We start from the raw sequence: 19,610 nt of genomic DNA on the forward strand, positions 1-19,610 counted from the left end.
CCTGCGCGGTAGAAAAAAATGGGAGGTAAAACGCCGCCCTCCCCCCCCCCCCCCGCGTGCCCCTGGCCGTGGGCTGCCTTTTGAAACCCCTCCAGCCCTCCCCCCCCGCCCGACACTGGCAGCAGCCTCTGCCAGGTTTCCTTAGCTGGAGATTCCCGGGAAGCCTGTCGTGTTTCTGGCCTTCTTGGTGATACTTGTCTGTGGCTTTTGGTAGCAGCTCACAGCGTTGCTGGCTTTGAGCAGCAGCATAAGCACCAGAGAGCTGAAATCTCGTAGTTAGCTTAAAAGGATATTTCTGTGCAGTCTTCTTAGGGGCCAACAACCTGATCTCTGAAATCTGCCTCTTGTTTTTTTTTCTGACGTGGTCAGTGTAGTTGTCTGTGTTCACGGAAACTGACCACAATTTGCGGTTTACAAAAAAAAAAAATAGTTTCCCAACAACATCAGATGTGGGTACTTCTTAATAATACTGTACTGAAAGTTCAGAGCTCATTCAGAAAAGTCAGCTTTTCCTAAGACTTCATGTCTTTATCAGGTACAGTGTTAAGTGTGCTGAAATGCTAGAACACATTCGTGGATCATTGCTCTTGACTTATCTTCGGGTTAGGTGTTTCAGTAATAAAATCTAGAGCAAGGTCCCAGGGTATCATGGAAATGCCTGTAACTGCACTCACTGGTACTTTTGTCTATACCACTTTATGTTTTAATTTTTTTGATAGTGTTAGGTTATTAAATGTAAGTAGTTTTGACTATTTCTAGATAAGCCAAGCACAGTATTTCATAATTTACTGCTTATGTACTATGATTCCTGACTAATAGATCTGCTCTGACGCATTGTAGCTGAATTTAGCTACCAATGGTACTTTGGTGTTTTTCTGACAGACGTGTCTGCCTTTAATTGGTAGTGCTTGTTAGCACTGTTAGGAGCAAATGGATTAGAGTTGCTGGATCACTGAATGTCTCATCCTGATAAGGATTATGCTGTTGTTGCTGTGAAGGCAGTAGTTGTAGAAAGTCTGGGGAGGACCTCTAAAGACTGCCTGCACCAGGGGCGTACCTGTGCCAAGCTGTGGCACAGAGGGCCCCGTGCAGTGAATGAAGCAGCTTGGATCTGCCATGGCCCAGGGGACATATTGGACATGGTGGAACGTGGTGTTTTTTAAAGCAAGTTTGTTTTCCTCCATAGCTTTATTTCTAGGCAGGTCACGTTGATTTAAAACTTGAAAGGTTTGCTTGTCTAGTCCATTTTGAGAGTCTAGCATTCAGTTTATCATTTGAAGGTGATTCCTGACATACAATCTTAATCTTTTAGGAAATTTGAACAAATGACTACTTATCCCGTTGTCAGGGGTAAAATGGACTAGTGTTTTGATTTTTCTTCTTTATGTAGTAGCTGCCTTATTTAGAGGCTCTGGGTGGCCTGTAGAAACTACAGGTGAAGGAGAAAATAGATCCAATTTGCTCAGCCTGTAGCCTGTACTCATGTGTTGTTTTGTAAACCTTCTGAATCTTAGTTGCTCTTTCCAAAGTTTTCTTCTATTTACCTACTTCTGTTAAAACTTGATATCTGAACTAGAGGCAGCCCTCTGCCTGATGTTTTGTGTATTGAGAAGAGCAGAACTCCTGCTTTCTGTTCCTTGTATTGCAGTGCTCCGGTAATATAGTCAAGAAGAAACTACTTTTTTTAAAAGGCTCTGGGAATTTATGACTGCCAAACCACTTTAAGCTGCTGCATAGCTTAGATTTAGCCTTTTTTTTTCCTTGTATATTCAATCATTCCCCCCCCCCCAGTATATTGTGTATTCAAATAATACAATTCAAGGGGTTGAAAAGCCCGGACTAATGTGCAGGAAGTTTCTGAACAAGTTAAACTATCTGCAGATATGTAGTCTTCTGAGTAGATATTAGTAGTCTAGCTGTTCTTTAAAGCCTTGGACAATGTGCTGCTTATAGCTGAAGGGTGTGTTTGCTGTTCTTTATCTGGGAATTCATCTGTGTTTCCTTTGAGGATATGTTGCTTAATGCCAGTGCTACGTTTATTATATTACTACCCAGCTTCAATTTGCTAGTCACTTTTGTCAGAGTCTAAACTACTACTTTAATATGTATTAGTGAAAGTTGCCTTTAGGTAAGACTACAGCCAACAAAAAATCCCAGAAAATCAGTAATGTGGTAGCAAATTCCCATGGCTTTAATTCTGTAAGCTTTAGATTTGTGTTTTTTTATTATATTATTATTTTTTATTAGCTTACTAATCAAGTAGTCTGCATGGTGAAGTTTGTTTTGGGTACAAATATTTTCAGGATTTCCATGCTGTTATGGTTACAGGTCTTTTGTAATGTTATGAAACAAGTGTGAATGGATCAACTTGGAGAATATTATTAAATGTCAGCATGCTTGTTTAAAAAACAACAGGGTCCGCTAGACCCTGGAAATCTTTAAGAACTCACAATACCCTTATAAGGATGGACTTAGCCTTCCGGAAATATATGGTATTGCCAGTAATAACTCTCTTCATTTAGCAACTTACTATCAAAAGGAAGAGGAAATGAATTTTGCATCTTCTGAAAAGCCATATTATTTACACTGTTGTGTTTGTTTTTTTTTTTTTTTTAAAGGAGGCATATTAGGATTCACAAGGAAAACTCTAGGCTTCTTTATATGGAAAATAGAAACCACTATTTAGTTCCCTTTTACTCTGAGGGGAAGAGCTGAGTGAGAGGGCTCTACCTACTCACTTCCAGGAGGCAAGATGCCACAAACACTGTCTTGCTACTTAGGAATTGCTTCCAAGTTGGTTGTAATCTTTTAAATTTTCCTGGGCTGTGAACATGTATAATAAGTAGCTCATGTCTCTAAGGGAAAATTTAGAAATCTGCTTGCTGCTGAAATAAAACATCTTTGGGATACTCTGAATGCTGCTCCAATTCCTCTGTTTTTTGTGACTTTTTTCTATAATGAAAATGTTAATTAGGAATCAATTTTAAAAAGAATTTGAATTCCAAATGATACCTATTGTATCATAAAAACGTTTAAGAGATTATAATATTATTTAGCTATTTATGTCTTTTAATAATTACAGCATTAGGAAGACACTGGTATTCTAACATGAATAGCATTAGTGCTGAGAAGCCTACAGAAATAGCTGCAAATAAAAGCTGCAAATAAAATCAGAAGGGCACTGTATTCTAGACATTTCAATTCAAAGTTTAAAAAATGCTGGTGCTGTTCCTGTTTAGTGCTTATTTTAGGTGCTGATCATTCAGCTGGGACTCCATATACTAGAAATAAGCATAAAGGTTTTCACACAGACATGAGCATCAATTCACAATTTTAAAGTTTTAAGGTTTCACTTAAGGACCTCCTTTGTATTTAAAAGTAGTCAGATCTGATTATTAACCCTTTTCAGATATTGTAAGAATGTGATAGTGTGTGTTACTGGTGTGCCAGTCTTTAATATGGAGGGGTGAAAACTTGATCTACAGCATTCTGTCTCGAAACTCAAGGTGTATATATCAATGTACTAATATAGTATCTAGTGTTGTAATGTTTATAGTAAAGGAGGGCTGGGTTAGAATGACTTGCAAAGAAATAATTCGGCAGAGTCAGTTTTCACATAGCTGCAGTAAATGTCACCATAATGAAGTTAGTGTGAGGTAGGCAGGGTTGTATTTCTATAAAGTAGCAGACTTTATTCTTTTAACGTGTGGTTTGTTGTTCACAGTATTTTGGTGTTTGGTGAGGCTAGAGCTCAGGTGGTATAAAGAAGTTTTTCTCTGGCCTCTCTGTTCCTTTCTTGTAATGGCACAAGTTTCTTTGGAACCAGGATTTACTTTCTTCTGACTCATTTTCTCATGCAATTCAGTGTCTTAAATAGGCGTGTACCTACACAAGGGAAGGTATGGCATGGGGGCACGGCAGGACTGCTTCCTTGGGTGGTGGTGCCATTTCATACCAGTTTACCTAACAGATTTATTTATGGCTTTTATTTAATGACTTCCCTGAGTAATTTTTCTTTATGTTCTTTTTATTTTTACTTTTCTTTCTTTGTAGCACTAACAGCAATGTCTTAACAATGAATTATATCTAAGATGTGCTTTACAAGGCATATGTGAAATTCATACTTCGTCCACAACATAATTTTATTGCCTAGTGGCATATTGATGAAATGTGACAAATTGGTTTGAGGATAATAGCACTTCTGATGTTTTTCCTGTAGATCTCCAACTATTTTTTTAAAAATGATTACTGTTTAGAAGGGTGTTTGATGCACTGGCAATCTTGAATCTGCTGATAGCAGTGACCTGTCACACTTTGATTCCTTGGAGCAGCAAGTCAGGCTGTCTTCTTGAAACCAGAGCTTTTTTTCAAGCTTGTGACAGTGATTCGCTTTTCTTTATAGTTTGAGACTTTAGAGAGGGTGAAAGGAGAAGAATCCACACAATTATATGTTAAATTTCTTGTGTTACTGCAGAAGTTTGTATGTTGGTTGTAAAATGGCCTGTAGGGTGAACTGAAGCTTGCTGTGACAAATGTAAGCTAAACAGTTGTAGTCAATTTTGGTCTCTGAAATATTTCTGAATGTTACTTCTGGTCAGGGATGAGGGACTAAATTGTAGCAAATAAAACCTACTTTTTTCATTTTCTTCATTTGCTTGCTGTTTGAAATTGTTTTGAAGGTACACACTGAAAAACTTCTGTTCTGTAGATTTCCATTCCAAGTATTTAATCCCTTCTGAATGACGTGGAAAAGGAAGTGTTGAAGGCTTTGTTGTGAGATGTTTAAATGAATACTTTTGAGTTAGAAATGTTTTTGTCTTGAAAGTTTAGATGCCATTACTAGTGTTTGCTCTAAACTGATTGCTTTCAGCTTGGTGGCAATCTTGGTGATAATTCTTGAAATAGGAGGAGGATGGGGATTTCTGTTTTCTTTTCCAAACACAATCATCTTTCCCTGACATGTCTTTGCAGATAGAGACGTTAACAGAATATGGTTATACATTCGGTGCCTGAAAAGCAATGGAAGCTAAGCTCAACAGGCTTTTTTGGAGGGGGGGTGGAGGCCAAGGAGTGGAGTGTGCACATTTATAATGACTGCTGAGCTGGAAAGATAGCAGGGTGGGTTTTTTTTGTGTTTGTTTGTTTGTTTTGTTGTTTGTTGTGTCATCTTCCCCCCCTCCCCCCCCGAGGATTTATTAACATTTTTAGTTTTATTTATTCAGCTTTTGTGATGGCAGTACCCAGCTTCTTTTGGAATATTTTACTCATGGGTAGAACAACTTTAAACTACGGTGTGCATAGCAATCAGAAACATCGAGTGTAACACATGACTGATTACTACTTCACTTGATTTGCAAATTATGCTTGAAAGATTGAAGTGTGAAGGTTTTTTGGACTGAATAGTAGTTCACATTAAATTAGGGAGTGTATCAGTGATGTATATAGTTCACTTTTTCTGTTTTAGATGGGTTTATATGTGATTTTTACACTGCAGTCTGCGCTTCGTGTACTGTAACCCTTTTAAACATAACTGCACGCATCTAAAAGGCTAGATGAGTGCTTCTGTTAGGTCGTCTCTACTTTGAGAAAGTGGATGCTAGAGAAAGATGGATATGCTGAAGATAAGTATGCACAGATAAGCAGAAAGGCTGTATGCCCCAGACTATGAATATCTTCTCATGAAAAGATATTGTAACTTTGCTTCCTTTTCCCCCTTCTTCCTCCCTTACCCTTTCCAACCTAGACCTTTGCTTCTTCCTGCCTATTTCAGGAGCTTTACGCCTTACCCCTGCATAAGTGCTAACATCCTGAATTCACATTTCTTGTACAAGTTGCTTTGCTTCGCTCTGTTGCCGTCCTTCCTCTCACCTTTGTCAGCAGCTCCAGGAGTGGTGGAGAGGAGCCTTCCTGTTGATTCTGCAGAAGAGACTTGGTAGGGAGATGGGTAGGCATTCAGGCCAGGGAAGAGAAAGGGAGGTGTAATCCTTTTTTGCAGTGGCTGAGGGAAACTGTGGTGGTCCCTCCCTCCTTCTAGGTGTGACTGACAAAGCTTCTGTTAGCCAAGTTAGCCAAGGTGTACTCAACAGCTGTGGGGATTTCTTGGTGGGTGGTTTTGTGGGTTGGTTTGTTTGTTTGCTTGGGTGTTTTTTTGTTGTTTTGTTTTTCTTCCCCAGCAGTCTTTTAGTTCAGTTCTTGTTCTGATCACAAAGTAGTGATATAATTAGACAATAAACTATCAGGGTCCTGAGGATGCTAAGGCTGGGAAAGCAAGCTTTTTTCTTCTTCAGATGATTCTTTGGATCCAGTTCACCACATAGCCTCAAAGATTTATGTCAAGGAAAGGGAGGAGCTGCCTTTAGAGGCTGGGGTGGGGAAGGGAGTCATGGGTTTTTAAACTGACTCAATGCCTGAGTATAAGCTCAGATGGTATGGGGCAGGTCAGTTAACCCTTGCCACGTTGTTCATGTACTTGCAAGTGCTAGTTTGATATGCCTTTAAATTGGTACGGTTGCTGGGGAACAGAATTTTTGTGCACTAATCTATTTTGGTTTGTTCTCTTTCAGGTCTCCCTTGCAATTATGGAGTTTTAGAAGAATAAGGTAGTGTGGAGGGGGAATCCCCCTCTGCACACTTGAGGTAGTTCACTTTTGGAATTTTCTATGGACAAGAATATTTGTTATATAAGATGGTGAAATAAGACTTCTAAAAATATATATTTATAAATATTTATTTGGATCAAGTGCCAAACAGCAGTACAAAGATTTCTAATGGCAGCTCAATAAAACTGGATTTACATCGTTGGAATTACAAATTTTTTAAGGCACTGTGTTGTGTACTGAATTGGAGTGCCTTGATACACTTAAGGGTTGTTCCCCTTAAGGAGAGGAGCAGCTTTAGAAGTGAAGATGAGTTCTCTCATGCCAGACTGCACTTCGAAGTGTCGATCTCTACAGCATGCTTTGGATGTTATTTCTGTAGTAACCAGAGGAAGTGAAGGCCAGATCAAGGCCTTTCTCTCTTCTTACTGCTACAATGCTGCAACTATAAAGGATGCCTTTGGTAGAAATGTTATACATCTTGCTTCGTCTTGTGGCAAAAAAGGCGTGCTAGACTGGTTGGCTGAGACCAAAGGAGTAGATCTCTTGGCAAAAGACAAAGAATCTGGGTGGACAGCTTTGCACAGAAGTATATTTTATGGATACATTGATTGTGTTTTGTCATTACTGAAGGTGAGTGATTTGCAACTGTAGTTTTCTTCAGTATCTACAATTTTTAGAGTTCTATTGGTTATGCAAAAGTGGGTTTTTAAACTTGACTGAAAGCCTCTTGAGGGTTGTCTTAATACTGTGTTTAGGTCACAGTGCATTGATTTACTTGAAGGTTGTCTCTGTGTTCATAAAAGATGTCTGCCTTTGCCTATGCAGAAATCAGCACTGAGTAAGGATCCCTGATGAATTGTGGACTTCCCTGAAGACTGGTTTGTGTGGATGGTATCAGGGTCAGGATCTTAAAAGTGGAGAGTGATCAGACTAAAGATACTCTAAAAATAGACTCTTAAGTAATTATACCAATTAGTGTTTTTAGAGAACATTAAAATAATGAAAGCTTAAATGGAGTTATAATTAGAAATGAATCTTACATTGGAGAGATAAGCACTTCAAGATATGGAGCATTTTATTAAGCAAATCCCCATTTCATTCATATTTTAGCCAGGGCTTTTGCTCAGTTCCCCTTGTTCCTTTCTTGCAATTGGTGTTTCTTCCCTGCTGCTTAGCAAGTTGTGTATATTTTTGTTTGCTCTTCCTTCTGTTCCTCCTGTCCCAAGTACAGCAAAGGGAAGAGCTACATATGGATGAGATGTTCAGGGTCCCTTTAACCACATGAGAAAATGAAATCTTTGTGGTTCAGGATTACTTAAAAGCACACCTTTTTAAGGTAGAGAATTTTCCATTTTGAGTTCAGCCTTTTTAAATTGCAGTGACTAACCATTTGTAAATATAAAACTCTCTGCTTTCAACAAGATTTTAAGAAAAATGGTTGTGGATCCAGTATTTTTTTAATTCTTAACGGTCTGATAACTGTTAAATATATATTTCATGTGCTGTACCCTTTCATAGTGAGGAGGTTTTCATTAAACTTAACAAAAGTAGGTGTTTGTATGAGAATTGCGCATGATTCTGTCCTCTATAAAACTAGAAACTGTGTATGTGATGTATGAAAAAGTAATCGGTCCTCTAGTGTGTGTGTATATATCTGTATCTTTGATATTTGCTTACAGGAGGCCTGTACAGGTTTCCCCAGACATATTTTCTGTCAGTTGCATAAATGAGTGAGATTTTTCTGATAGCTAGCTCTGCTGATTTTCTTCTAAGAAGCAGAATGAAACCACTCACAGAGAGTGCTCTGCCTCCCAGCTCCTTAACTGAAGTGTTTCTGCTGTACTGCCTTATAAAAAGGGTATGTTCTTAAAGTATTAGAGCAACAACAGGAAGGGATTATAGAATAGAATTACGAAATAGCTGAGCCAGAAAGAGATCTCTGAAAGTTGTCTAGTCCAACCCGCATGCTCGAGCAAGGTCAGCTAGAGCATGTTGCCTAGGGCTGTGTCAAGTTGGATTTTGAATGGAGACTCAGACATCTCTGTTCCAATGTTTTAATACCAGTGCAGTAAAAATGGGGTTTAGGTTTAAACAGAATTTCTTGTATTTCAATTTGTGTCCATTACCACTTGTCCTGCCACTGGATATCACTGCGATCCCCACCCCTCACCTCCAATCAGGTATGTATTATACATGTTGGTAAGACTCTCCCCCCTCACCCCTCAACCTTCTCTAAGCCAAGCATCCCAGTTCGCAGCCTCTCCTTATATGTCAGATGCCTCAGTCATTATTTTCATGGTCTTTTGCTGGACTTGCACCTGTATGTCCATGTCTGTCTTGTACTGGGGAGTCCAGACCTGAACCCAGCACTCCAGCTGTGGCTTGCCAGTGCTGAGTAATGCCTGCTGGCAATAATCCCACATGCAGCCCTGGATGCTTTCACCGTTCTTAGCTGTGGGGACACATTAATGGCTTGTGGTCAACTGCTTGTCCACCAGGAGCCCCAGGTCCTTTTCTGCCAAGCTGCTTTCCAGCCATTTGGCCTCCAGCTGTGTTGGTACTGCTGGGTTATTCCTCTCCAGGGCCAGGATTTGCATTTCCCTTTGTTGAACTTCATGAGGTTCCTCTCAGCCCGTTGCTCCAGCCTGTCAAGGTCCCTCTGAATGGCAGCACAACCCTCTGGCTTATCAGCTGCTCCTCCTGGTCTTGTATCATTATCAGCCTTGCTGAGGGTGTACTCTGTCCTGTCATCTGGGTCATCACTGAAATTGTTAAACAGTACTGGGCCCAGAATCTACCTCTGGGGTACTCAGCTAGTGTGGATGACAGACTTCTGTTGTGGGCTGGAGGCAGTTATGACTTATTCTCAGATTGTACCTAACTACAAGTTTTGCCACTCAGCAGTTGGGTTTTGTTTTTACAAATTCGGACCATGTGAATATCACTGCAGCCTCTGTTCTGCTTGTAAATGACTTACACAACTGTCAAAGAGAAGAATATCCAGCTACCTGTTAAATCATAAAAATAGGTCAGTCTTTCTGTCATATAGTGAATTAATATCAACACTGTTGCTAGTACGGTTGCCTTTATAATTTGGAGAATGTATGTTGTTCTTCTGGCTAGTGTTTTTCCAAATGAAGTTGCGGGTTAAAATCCCTACTGCAGATGTGGCTAGCTGTCCTTCTGTCATGCTTGAATGAATTGTGCTCCCTTGATTTTTGTATTTCATGTGTTTACCTCTTAAGTGTGATATTCTCTAAGGTTTTCCTTTATATTAGTCAAGAGCTGTGATATGTGGGTACAGCTGCATTATGCATTAGGTTCTGCTTGGGGATATCTGCAGTTCTTCACTTCAGGGATGTGATTGATGACATGTGACTTCCTTAAAACCAATGCTGGTGTAGCAGCACTTTTTTGTATTGAGAAAACAGTATTTACAGAGAATATCTACATCTCTCTGAGTTCTAAAGGAATGACCTGTTAATACTCCATGTTTCTGAAGCTTCCCTGCTGCTGTCTTGTCTGTCTGTTCATGTCCTCTTGCCTTTTCTCAGCAACTGTGAACCACTGTTCCCTGTTTGTTTTCAAAGCCATAGTAGATTTCTTAAAATTTTTCTCACTTCTCCAGCTTGTCAAAACTGATTCTGTAAATATGCCAATGTAAGAAAATGTGTTCTTCAAAGCTGGTAAATGCATTTTTGGTAAATATTTGCACTTCCTAGATGGCAGTGCTTTATCTTCGAGTGTGTTTCCTTTGTGTTTCACTGATTACATCTTATTACCCAATCAGTATTCATACAATAAAATCCTAGTTACTAAATCAACATGATGTATGCGTGGCTGAACAGAATTCCACTGGTTTTTTGAGATTTGCTTACAGTCTACTTGAATCTGAAGATTTTCTTTTATCAATATTAAACTTAATTTAAAGATTTGTTAGGAGTTAAAATTAACTTCTGTTCTTCTCTTCCCCTCCTCTCCTTCTCGTTCAGCATGGTGTTAGTCTGTACATTCAAGATAAAGAAGGCTTATCAGCCCTGGATCTTGTGATGAAAGATAGGCCAGTCCACGTGGTGTTCAAGAAAACTGGTAGGAAATCAAATAGCTTAAATTGTATTTTACAAGGAGATTTGTTTCAACAGTCTATTAATGTATGCACCGGTGCAGACAATATTTTCTGTATCTGATTAGGACTGTGTAAGTTATGAGATTCCTGAAGACAGGGGGTCACTAATATCATAAGACAGCAGGTGCAGAGTGTTGGTAGTAGGCACAGGATGCATGTGTAGCAAAAATGAAGGAATAATGACTGACTTAGAGGTTTTAAAAAAAAAAAAAAAAAAAAGTAAGTGATATAATAGGTAACCCAAAGAGTTTGTGGAGACTCCATCCTTGGAGATACTCAAAACCTGAGAGAACACCATCCTGGGCAACCTTCTCTAGCTGACCCCGCTTTAGCAGAGGTGTTGGACTAGATGGTCTCCAGAGGTGCCTTTCAACCTCAGTTACTCTGTCATTTTTCTCTTTTATCTCAATTCAAGTTGCCAGAGAGACTTCAATGTCTTTGAATTTGATAGAGTAGTTTACATCACTTCTGTGTCTTTTGTGAAGAGAGAGAGTATGTTCCTTAATCTTCAGAATATTTTTTAGACAAGGTAGCTTGATACAAGCTAGTTACAGTCACTCTAAATACAATTTCTCCAAACAGGAAATGAGTATGTAAGAATAACTCTGAGCACACAAGTTTTTCTTTGACAGGGGAGTAGTTTTTCTAGTAGATTTATTTATTTTTGTGCTGTTTTATACTTTTTTATGCCCTTTCTTTCTCCTTTTCTCCATGTCCCCAAGTTCAGTCTTGTTGTACAGTGAAACATGTTCTTTTCACCTTATTTCCAGTCAGTTTTAGTAATTTTGGTTACACAGATCCTGAGTTTTGGCTATTTCTAATTTTATCTTGCAAAATATGTTAAAATGCTTTAATCTTTTTAATATTGGTGCAACATGATCAAATATACATTGATTTCAGTTTTTTTTACTCATCAGAAAATGGTGTTCAGATTATCACTGTAACTGAGAGGTTATTTAAAAAATATGAAGTGTTAGTTTTTGGCCACATCTCTGATTTGAAAGTGTTTATGGTTTTCATACATGACAGCATAACATTTTTTGGGAAATGCTACTAAATTGAAGCAAAGCATGTATAACCTAAGGTGGTAGTAGTAGTTGTCTTCTGAAAGCATAGCGAGTAAATCTGCTGCTGAGGAATGTTTGCATTTTCCGCAACTGGAAAATATGTATAAGTAATGTTGATCATCTGTACATTATTGTTAAAATATTTTGTCATAGCACCTTACTGCTCATAAGAATTAATATTTTTAAAGTTCAGTTTTAGGTAAAAAACAGCTTTCCTCTTAAAATTTTAAATAGAAACAGCAGGAGTTGCTTTTCAAAGTCAGTATGCACAAGACTGGTAAATTTACAAGCTGCAGAGGGAATTTTTTTCGTTGCAGATCCCACAGAAGTCTACACCTGGGGAAACAATATAAATTTTACTTTGGGTCATGGTGGTCAACAGGGTAAACATCATCCTGAATTGGTGGACCTTTTTCCTCGGAATGGCGTGTATATCAAACAGGTATTCCTAATGTATTACATAGGCCCCTTTCTCGGTGAACTTGGGAGGGGTGTGTGAGGGGGAAGAAGTATCGAAGACGTTACCAAGTTGTGAAAATTTGCATGGAAGAAAAAAGTTGGGTCTGTGGTTTTTTTGTTGTGTTTGGTTTTGGTGTTTTGTTCCCTCCTCCCTGCCCCATCTCTTTTTCTTTCTTCCTAGTTATTTCTCAGCAAGCAGTTTCCTTTGATCTGGCAAGCAGCTTAGAGCAGCTAAGGAGTACTAGAGTAGGCCTGCTGTATTTTACTTTTGCTGCTTTCTACTCTTGCCCCTCCCCAATCACCCTCAATGAAATCGTGGTTCTCTATTTTGGTGGGGAGAATTTTTTTTTTTTTTTAAGTATGATTTACCTTGGATATATGGCTGGTATATCATTAAATAAGTTCAGAGTTTCTGAGTTCCTGTGCAACTCCCATACTGAATGGAAGTGGGGCAATGAATCTGCTTGATACATGTTGAATTAAAATTCTTCTTGTGTTGAAAGCAGCATGTGCTGTTAAGCATGCTTCCTGTAGCAGTAGTTTTGTCCCTGATAACTTCTTGGGACTTCAGTTTAAGAATGTTTGAAAGTTTAAAGTACCACTTGAACAAGCATTCAGGGCAGGCAATCTGTGCTGCAGTCTTTTAACATGTTTCCTTCAGCTTTTGAGGCAGTGTTGTTGCCCTTAAAACTCAATCTTTTGAGTTTCTGTTAGGCTGTAGGGCCATGCTTGAACTTATTTTAATAAATACAAACTGTAGGCCTCTTCAGGTAGGTTAAAGCAGTACAGAATAAATTTAAAGCAAATATTTTGTGTTCCTTGTGTCTTGATTTGGCAGTCCTGTGCTTTAATACTAGTATCTTACTCGTATTTTTACGAACAGGTCTTTATTAAAGCTGAACTTCTTTATGATGTAGGTTTGGCAGGTGTTTTCAGATTATCCAAGAAAATTAATTTGTCCTGTACTGCCTCCTCCCTACCCCTTTTTTTCCCTTTTTCTTTCAGGTGGTACTCTGCAAATTCCACTCTGTGTTCCTTTCCCACAAAGGTCAAGTTTATACGTGTGGGCATGGACAAGGAGGACGCTTGGGTCATGGTGATGAACAAACATGCCTGGTATGCTGTCTTATGCTATCTCGTGTAGTCTAGCACAATGTTTCTTTTACTTCAAACAGCAAGTCTAAAAAGTGAATTAGAATTTCTGTGAGTGTACTTTCAAAATGAGTTTGCTGTTGATTTCAAACAAACCCCCTTGCTCCTCAACAAATAACAGAAAAAATCCTCTCCAGTACTACTAGTGAGGTGGCAGAGAGCAGAAGAATGTACATTTAAATATATTTTAATCTAAGATAGCTAGATACTGTGGTCAAACTTCTGTGTTATGGCTGAGTTGTTTTAAAGGCTAGCTGATGCCAGATAAGTGGAAATAAATGTTTTTTGGCTGGGCTAGCTTCTTAAATAGGTTTGTGATGCCGTCTGATGGGTGTCAAGCCTGGCACAAAGGAAACAGCAGTACCGTGGAGCTGTAGTGGCATGAAAAGTGATGGTAGGGTTGCTTCTGACTAGAGTTGCACAGCTATTAAGTGAAAACTCGCCTATCATTTTCATTTGAATAGTACGTTGTTGCAATATGCAGAAACAAAATTTGGGAAGACTAAGGTATGATGACAATACAATTCTTAGACTTTAGTATCTTATCCTGTGCACTCTACCTGGTAGTGTGCATTTAGGTTGCAGCACAATAATTTTTTAAAATTTCTAATATCAAGTATCTGGTAGAACTTGGTATTATGTTGCTGGATGTTATAGTGAAGACTGGAGCTCAATTCTTAATGCTTTTTTATAAAAAATGTGGTTCTGTGAAATCAGAATTTTTTTGCAAATTGCTGTTTTGAAATTGGGATGTTATCCAGTTAAATAAAGGAGAACTTACATTAGAGTGCATGAAGAGTCAAAGATACAGAACTGTTTCCTTATTCTGTGGAATTTTCTTAGGATTATCCTGGGTTTTGGAGGGAGAAATCTTTATTGCTTGTGGTAATTTAAAAAGAAAAACAGAAGAGGTAATAGTTAATGTTTGTCCAGCTGTCCTAAAGATATAGTTTCCAACCTAATTTCAGAGCAGATAGTTTAAAAATCTCCCCTGATAGCAGAGAATGCATTTCAAATGAACGTAGTTTGTCTTACTGCATTGGATGTGGTATTTATGTTAATGAGTGTATTGTATGTTCAAATGCATTTTCATCTCTAGACCAGTATTTGGTCATGACTTTCTGTTGGTGTAACTTTAGTTTCATAGACGGTCACTGGCTAATATCAAACCAGTATATTTTTATATCAATTTTTTTTTTCTTGTTCAGGTTCCAAGACTTGTGGAAGGCTTAGCTAGCCATCAGTGCTCCCAGATAGCTGCAGCTAAGGATCATACTGTTGTTCTAACAGAAGATGGATATGTTTACACATTTGGTTTAAATACTTTCCATCAGTTGGGTATTCTTCCTCCTCTTCCTAACTGCAGTGTTCCTAGACAGGTAAAAATAACATCAGTCAATGCATCGTTGGGTTTTTTTGTGTGGGTTTTTTTTTTGTTTGTTTGTTTGGTTTTTTTTTTGTAACAGAAAGTAAAATGTGAAGATTGTGGAAATAACTTCAAAACTTTTTCAGGACAATAAAGTCAAATGTGAGTTCAGATAAAATCTTGATTCTGTGTTGTTATACATCTCAATCTTAAATACTTAACTGTGTCCTGATAAACATCTTAGTTTGTAACCTGAACTGTACCAAAGTTTGTAGCGCTAGGTATGATACAAGGTACAATTGCCAAAACCCTTTTCTTCCCCAAGTTGTTCTGTAGCTGAAATGACTTAAAAGTAATAGGTATGTGTTACTTGAGATTCATGCTCTTTATTCCTTTTGAATCACTGGATGATGGATCTCAGGGTTTGATAGTTGTGTCCTTTGCTGGAAACACCATTGATTCTGGAGTCATAATGCTTTGGGAAAAACAGCGACAGGGAAGAGAGGGTATGGGCATCAGCAACTTGACTATATTTCTATGCTCAATCTCTAACTTTTTCTAATTTATTTTTTTTTAAGTAAGAAAGAGTTACATTACCTTTTATTGAAAGGAAGCTTCATGTGGAGTAGAACAACATTGTACTACCAGTGTTATAAAAGTAGGAAAGAATAATTGGCCAAAGTGCAACAGGATAGCATTTTGGGGTACAATGGGATGCTCTTCAGTAGTGTAATGACAGCAGTATTTGCTTTGATATTCATCATCTTGATCTGGAAAATCAAGTTAAATTTGGTGGAATTAGTAGTATAGTGTTCTGCAGTGTGTTTAGGGCATTAGGACTTCCAAGCTGAAACTTTTCAGCTGACACTTTTGCAGCACCTGAGTCTTCTTTGGCTGTCTTACACATGTCCTGTGCAGTCTTGTTCAACATCTTGCCTATGAAGACAGCTTAAGAAGATTTGATTCTAGTTCTGATTAGATAATGCAAAAATTTTACTTCTTTTTGTCACTAGTGCAATAGTGCACCACTTGACAAACTTCTGAAATAATCCTGTCTTAATAGACTGTATGTGGATTGATACCAATGCTTCATCCTTAATGACTTTAGGAGTTAAATGTTGTCAGAAGTTTGTACATGTGAAATTCACCTGTTGCTGCTTAATATTAAGATGTACTTTGGGTTTGTGCTTAGGTTCAGGCAAAAAACCTGAAAGGTAGAATGGTGATTGGAGTGGCTGCAGGCAGATTCCATACAGTGCTATGGACTAAGGAAGCAGTGTATACCATGGGGCTGAATGGCGGCCAACTAGGTAAGGTAGAAGTATTCTGAAAGTAAAACCCAGCCATTAAAAGATGTTACTTGTACTAAAGCTGTCATCTGCTTCTTACAACAGAAGCCTGGTTAAAGCTTTCTCTTTTCTCTCTCTGTTTTTTTTGTTTGTTTGTTTGTTTGTTTTTTGTTTGTTTGTTTGTTTGTTTTTTGTTTGTTTTTTTTTTGTTTTTTTTTTAAACTCAGTCTGATGACATTATCCCTTCACACTTCTTTTGAAGAATATTTTTTCGTTACTGCCAGTCACTTTCACATTTTGAGATGATGGGAGCTAGTCAGACTTAGCTCTGTTATTTGAACTCTGTAATTCTTTTGCCTTCCATGTATCTTGTGTGGTCCTGCTACTGAAGACTTTCAGGAAACAGAATGTTGCTGTTTGTGTTGCAAATTACCCCAAGGCATGCTTGTCTCCTTCCAGCAGTCTGGCTGGTACTGCCCTGAATAAATTACAGACTAGCATTCAGCTCTCTTGCCTATGTCCTTTCACCATGAGCTGTAAAGATGCTACTGATAACTTTTTCCATACTAACTTTGTAAACTGAAATGCTTGCCCACATCTAGAATTTTTTCAACAACGCCGTTACCAGAATCTTCACTTAACTCAGTATTATTCTGAAGTCAAGAAAGAACCTAATAATAATGTATTGCCAACTAGTGGACTTCTTGATTTGTTGTATGAATGGGATATTTTAATTGCTTTTGTCTTTTTTGATAAACAGGTATTGCAATGTTGGTTTGGATTTGCATTTCCGCAGTTCTGTATCTGTGTGCAAACAAAACTGTTAGCTAGCTCTGGTACTTACAGTTAATCTGCATCAGTTCTGGCATCAGGTTCAGACACTTTTTTGTGTTCCTATTTAAGATTGCAAAGGTATGTGAAAAAACTTGTCTTTGTCAGAGAAGTATCTTACTAGTGAATATTTTGTTTGTTTTTGGTCTTTTTTATATGTACCCATCATATAAGTTGTTTTTGTGGTTGCTTGTGGTGTTGAGATTATTCTGGTGTGTGCATGACCCAGTGCGGTACCATACAGAGACAGTAATTGGATGGTAAGCTGTATAATTGTGTCAGCTGGGCACTATGACAGACCTGTGGTAATAAACCTTGCCTCTTTAAGATGTTTGGGCATAGCACTACACTGTGATATGACAGAGTTACTTGCAGCTTTACGGGTAGCTCTGCTGCTTGTTCTGGATATTTGCGCCCTGATCTACTCTGTTATGCAGATATGATGCACACAGAGCAGGGTTATGTTATGTATGAGATTCTTTGTGTTAGGTTTCTTGATGCTGCAGAGCAGCAATGGCCTGATTATTTATTTATTTATTTCAATATGTTTTCAGAGACCTTACATTACAGCTCCAACCTTGTCTGTTGTTTCACATAGCTGCCTGCCTTCATGCTTATGTGCACTTAGAGTAATTTTTATGACAAGCCTGTTTGGTATCTTCCAGTGGCTGAAATAATCTATATTTATGCCAGTGTGATAGTATTTCTAGTGTCTTGAACTGTACTATGACCAAATGTTCTTTCTTTGGGATCAAAAGCAGTACCACTACAGAGTCTAACAGCATTAAATAGTTTTCCCTGTAGAATATGCCTTATGTCATATTTTGTGTATCAAATATTGAATGTTTTCTGGTGTTTGTGGTGAACTAACAAGTATGTGTGGTGGGTCTCTTCTCTGTCTAATTATTTTGAAGATGTATTATCTAACTACCTAAAATATCTTTTAGAATTTAAAGGTTCTTCAAAGTAGTGTAGCAAAGTGTCCTTTAAATGTACAATGTGTGGAATGGCAAATAATGTTTTTGGGGTGTGTTGTATTTTCTAGGTTATCTGCTGGATCCTAATGGAGAAAAATGTGTAACTGCACCTCGCCAAGTTTCTGCTCTACACCACAAAGATATCTCTGTGTCCTTGGTCTCTGCAAGTGATGGCGCTACAGTATGCGTTACTGAAAGAGGAGATATTTATTTACTTGCAGACTATCAGTGCAAAAAGATGGCTTCCAAGTATGCGTTACTTTTCTAATTTGTCATGAAGTACAATAGGTGAAGATTTCACTGTAGACTTATACTTGCAAGCTATTTTAAAGATTTTTGTGCATAAAGTAGAGAGAATAGAGTGCTCCTGAGTTTTCTTCATTTGCAGTTCTTTCATATAAATGTTGGCTTTTTTGTTTGTTTGTTTATTTGTTTTTGTTATTAGATGAGGCTAAGGTGCCACTTGCTCTTTACCAAAGATATTTTAAAAAAACATACTAAGAGGAAATATTTTGTGCCATAGGTTTAAAAATATTGAAACTGGTATTTTTTGTTCCTCTCTTAGCCTGAATTTGTATAAATGCATCTTGGTAGAGGTGTTAAAGATCTGCTATTCTATTTAGTTATGTTGTTATGATTTTGAATCAGTAATTTGGGGTCTGAATTTCATAATTAATGTGTGGATCTAATATGCTATAGAGGGTAATTTAGGTTGCAAGGGGGACCTTGTGACATCATCTGGACCATATGCTAACACCTGGATGTAAAACCTGTTGAAGAAACTGGGCCTGTGACTCATAAATTTAGGAAATTATTTCATCCCATTCTCTCTTACTTAGTTTGCAATAACAGATTAGAAGAGGTAATTAGCATTTTTCCCCAGTTAACTCCCAGTTAGCTTTTCAGCTTCACTTCAAATTCTAACTATTTATTGACAGGTTATAGTTTAATGATTATTTTATACTTCTTCTACATGGTTGTAAATGAAGGTGCTGGCACTTGGAGAAACTTAATACTATGTACTGCGCTCTTATACTAAGAAACTAAAAAGAGATAATGTGTATGGTTTTGATCAGGTAAAAAACAAACCCCGCCAAAAACCTGAGAAATGGCCTACTGAGATAGGATAGGTCTTCTAACACAAACAGCTAAAGGAAATTTATACAACTATAATTTTTGTAATGCTGAAGATCAAAGCTAAATCATATACTGGTTTTCACTTACAGAATTTTATGAAGAACCTGTGGATATGATGTGACTTAAAAGCAAAGCAAAAATTACAGTCTACTAATAGTATTTTATTAGCAGTTACGTTAGTAATACCAGTGGGGAGAAACTAAACTTAAGTAATTTTTCAGTGTCACTACCTCAACTATATTTTTTTTACTGCTTCTTTAAATGAAAAAGGTAACTGTCATAGAAGCAACATAAGTACACAATGAAGAAATACTAATTTAACCTTTTGTGTTCTTCCAGACAGCTGAACCTTAAAAAAGTTCTTGTTAATGGGGGATATTTGGAATATAAGGTAGATACCCAGCATCTTAAAGAAAATGGTGGTCAGAAGATTTGCATTCTAGCGCTGGATGAAGCTGGAAGAGTAAGTTGTGTCTCTAGAAATCGTAATTATATAGCAAGCTACATACCGATTAATCAAACTTTAAACATAAGACGGGACAAAATCGTGCATAGAAAATACCCAATTCATTTCTATATAGCTGATAGTGATTTTTTTTTTATTATT

The 19,610-nt window shown here is 37.8% G+C and overlaps 1 protein-coding gene across 1 annotated transcript in view; it reads left to right on the forward strand.

Moving 5' to 3' along the window:
- Nucleotides 1–19,610, forward strand: part of IBTK (inhibitor of Bruton agammaglobulinemia tyrosine kinase) — a 58,121-nt gene that overhangs the window by 517 nt on the left and 37,994 nt on the right. The window contains exons 2-9 of the mRNA XM_010565749.1: nucleotides 6,564–7,229; nucleotides 10,592–10,688; nucleotides 12,110–12,234; nucleotides 13,257–13,367; nucleotides 14,612–14,782; nucleotides 15,962–16,079; nucleotides 17,935–18,115; nucleotides 19,343–19,466. Coding sequence (XP_010564051.1) covers nucleotides 6,906–7,229; nucleotides 10,592–10,688; nucleotides 12,110–12,234; nucleotides 13,257–13,367; nucleotides 14,612–14,782; nucleotides 15,962–16,079; nucleotides 17,935–18,115; nucleotides 19,343–19,466 — 1,251 coding nt within the window. The 5' untranslated portion in view covers nucleotides 6,564–6,905. The remainder of the gene's footprint in view (nucleotides 1–6,563; nucleotides 7,230–10,591; nucleotides 10,689–12,109; nucleotides 12,235–13,256; nucleotides 13,368–14,611; nucleotides 14,783–15,961; nucleotides 16,080–17,934; nucleotides 18,116–19,342; nucleotides 19,467–19,610) is intronic.

Source organism: Haliaeetus leucocephalus, unplaced genomic scaffold (assembly GCF_000737465.1).
Source record: "Haliaeetus leucocephalus isolate CR32 unplaced genomic scaffold, Haliaeetus_leucocephalus-4.0 Scaffold195, whole genome shotgun sequence".
NCBI lineage: Eukaryota > Metazoa > Chordata > Aves > Accipitriformes > Accipitridae > Haliaeetus > Haliaeetus leucocephalus.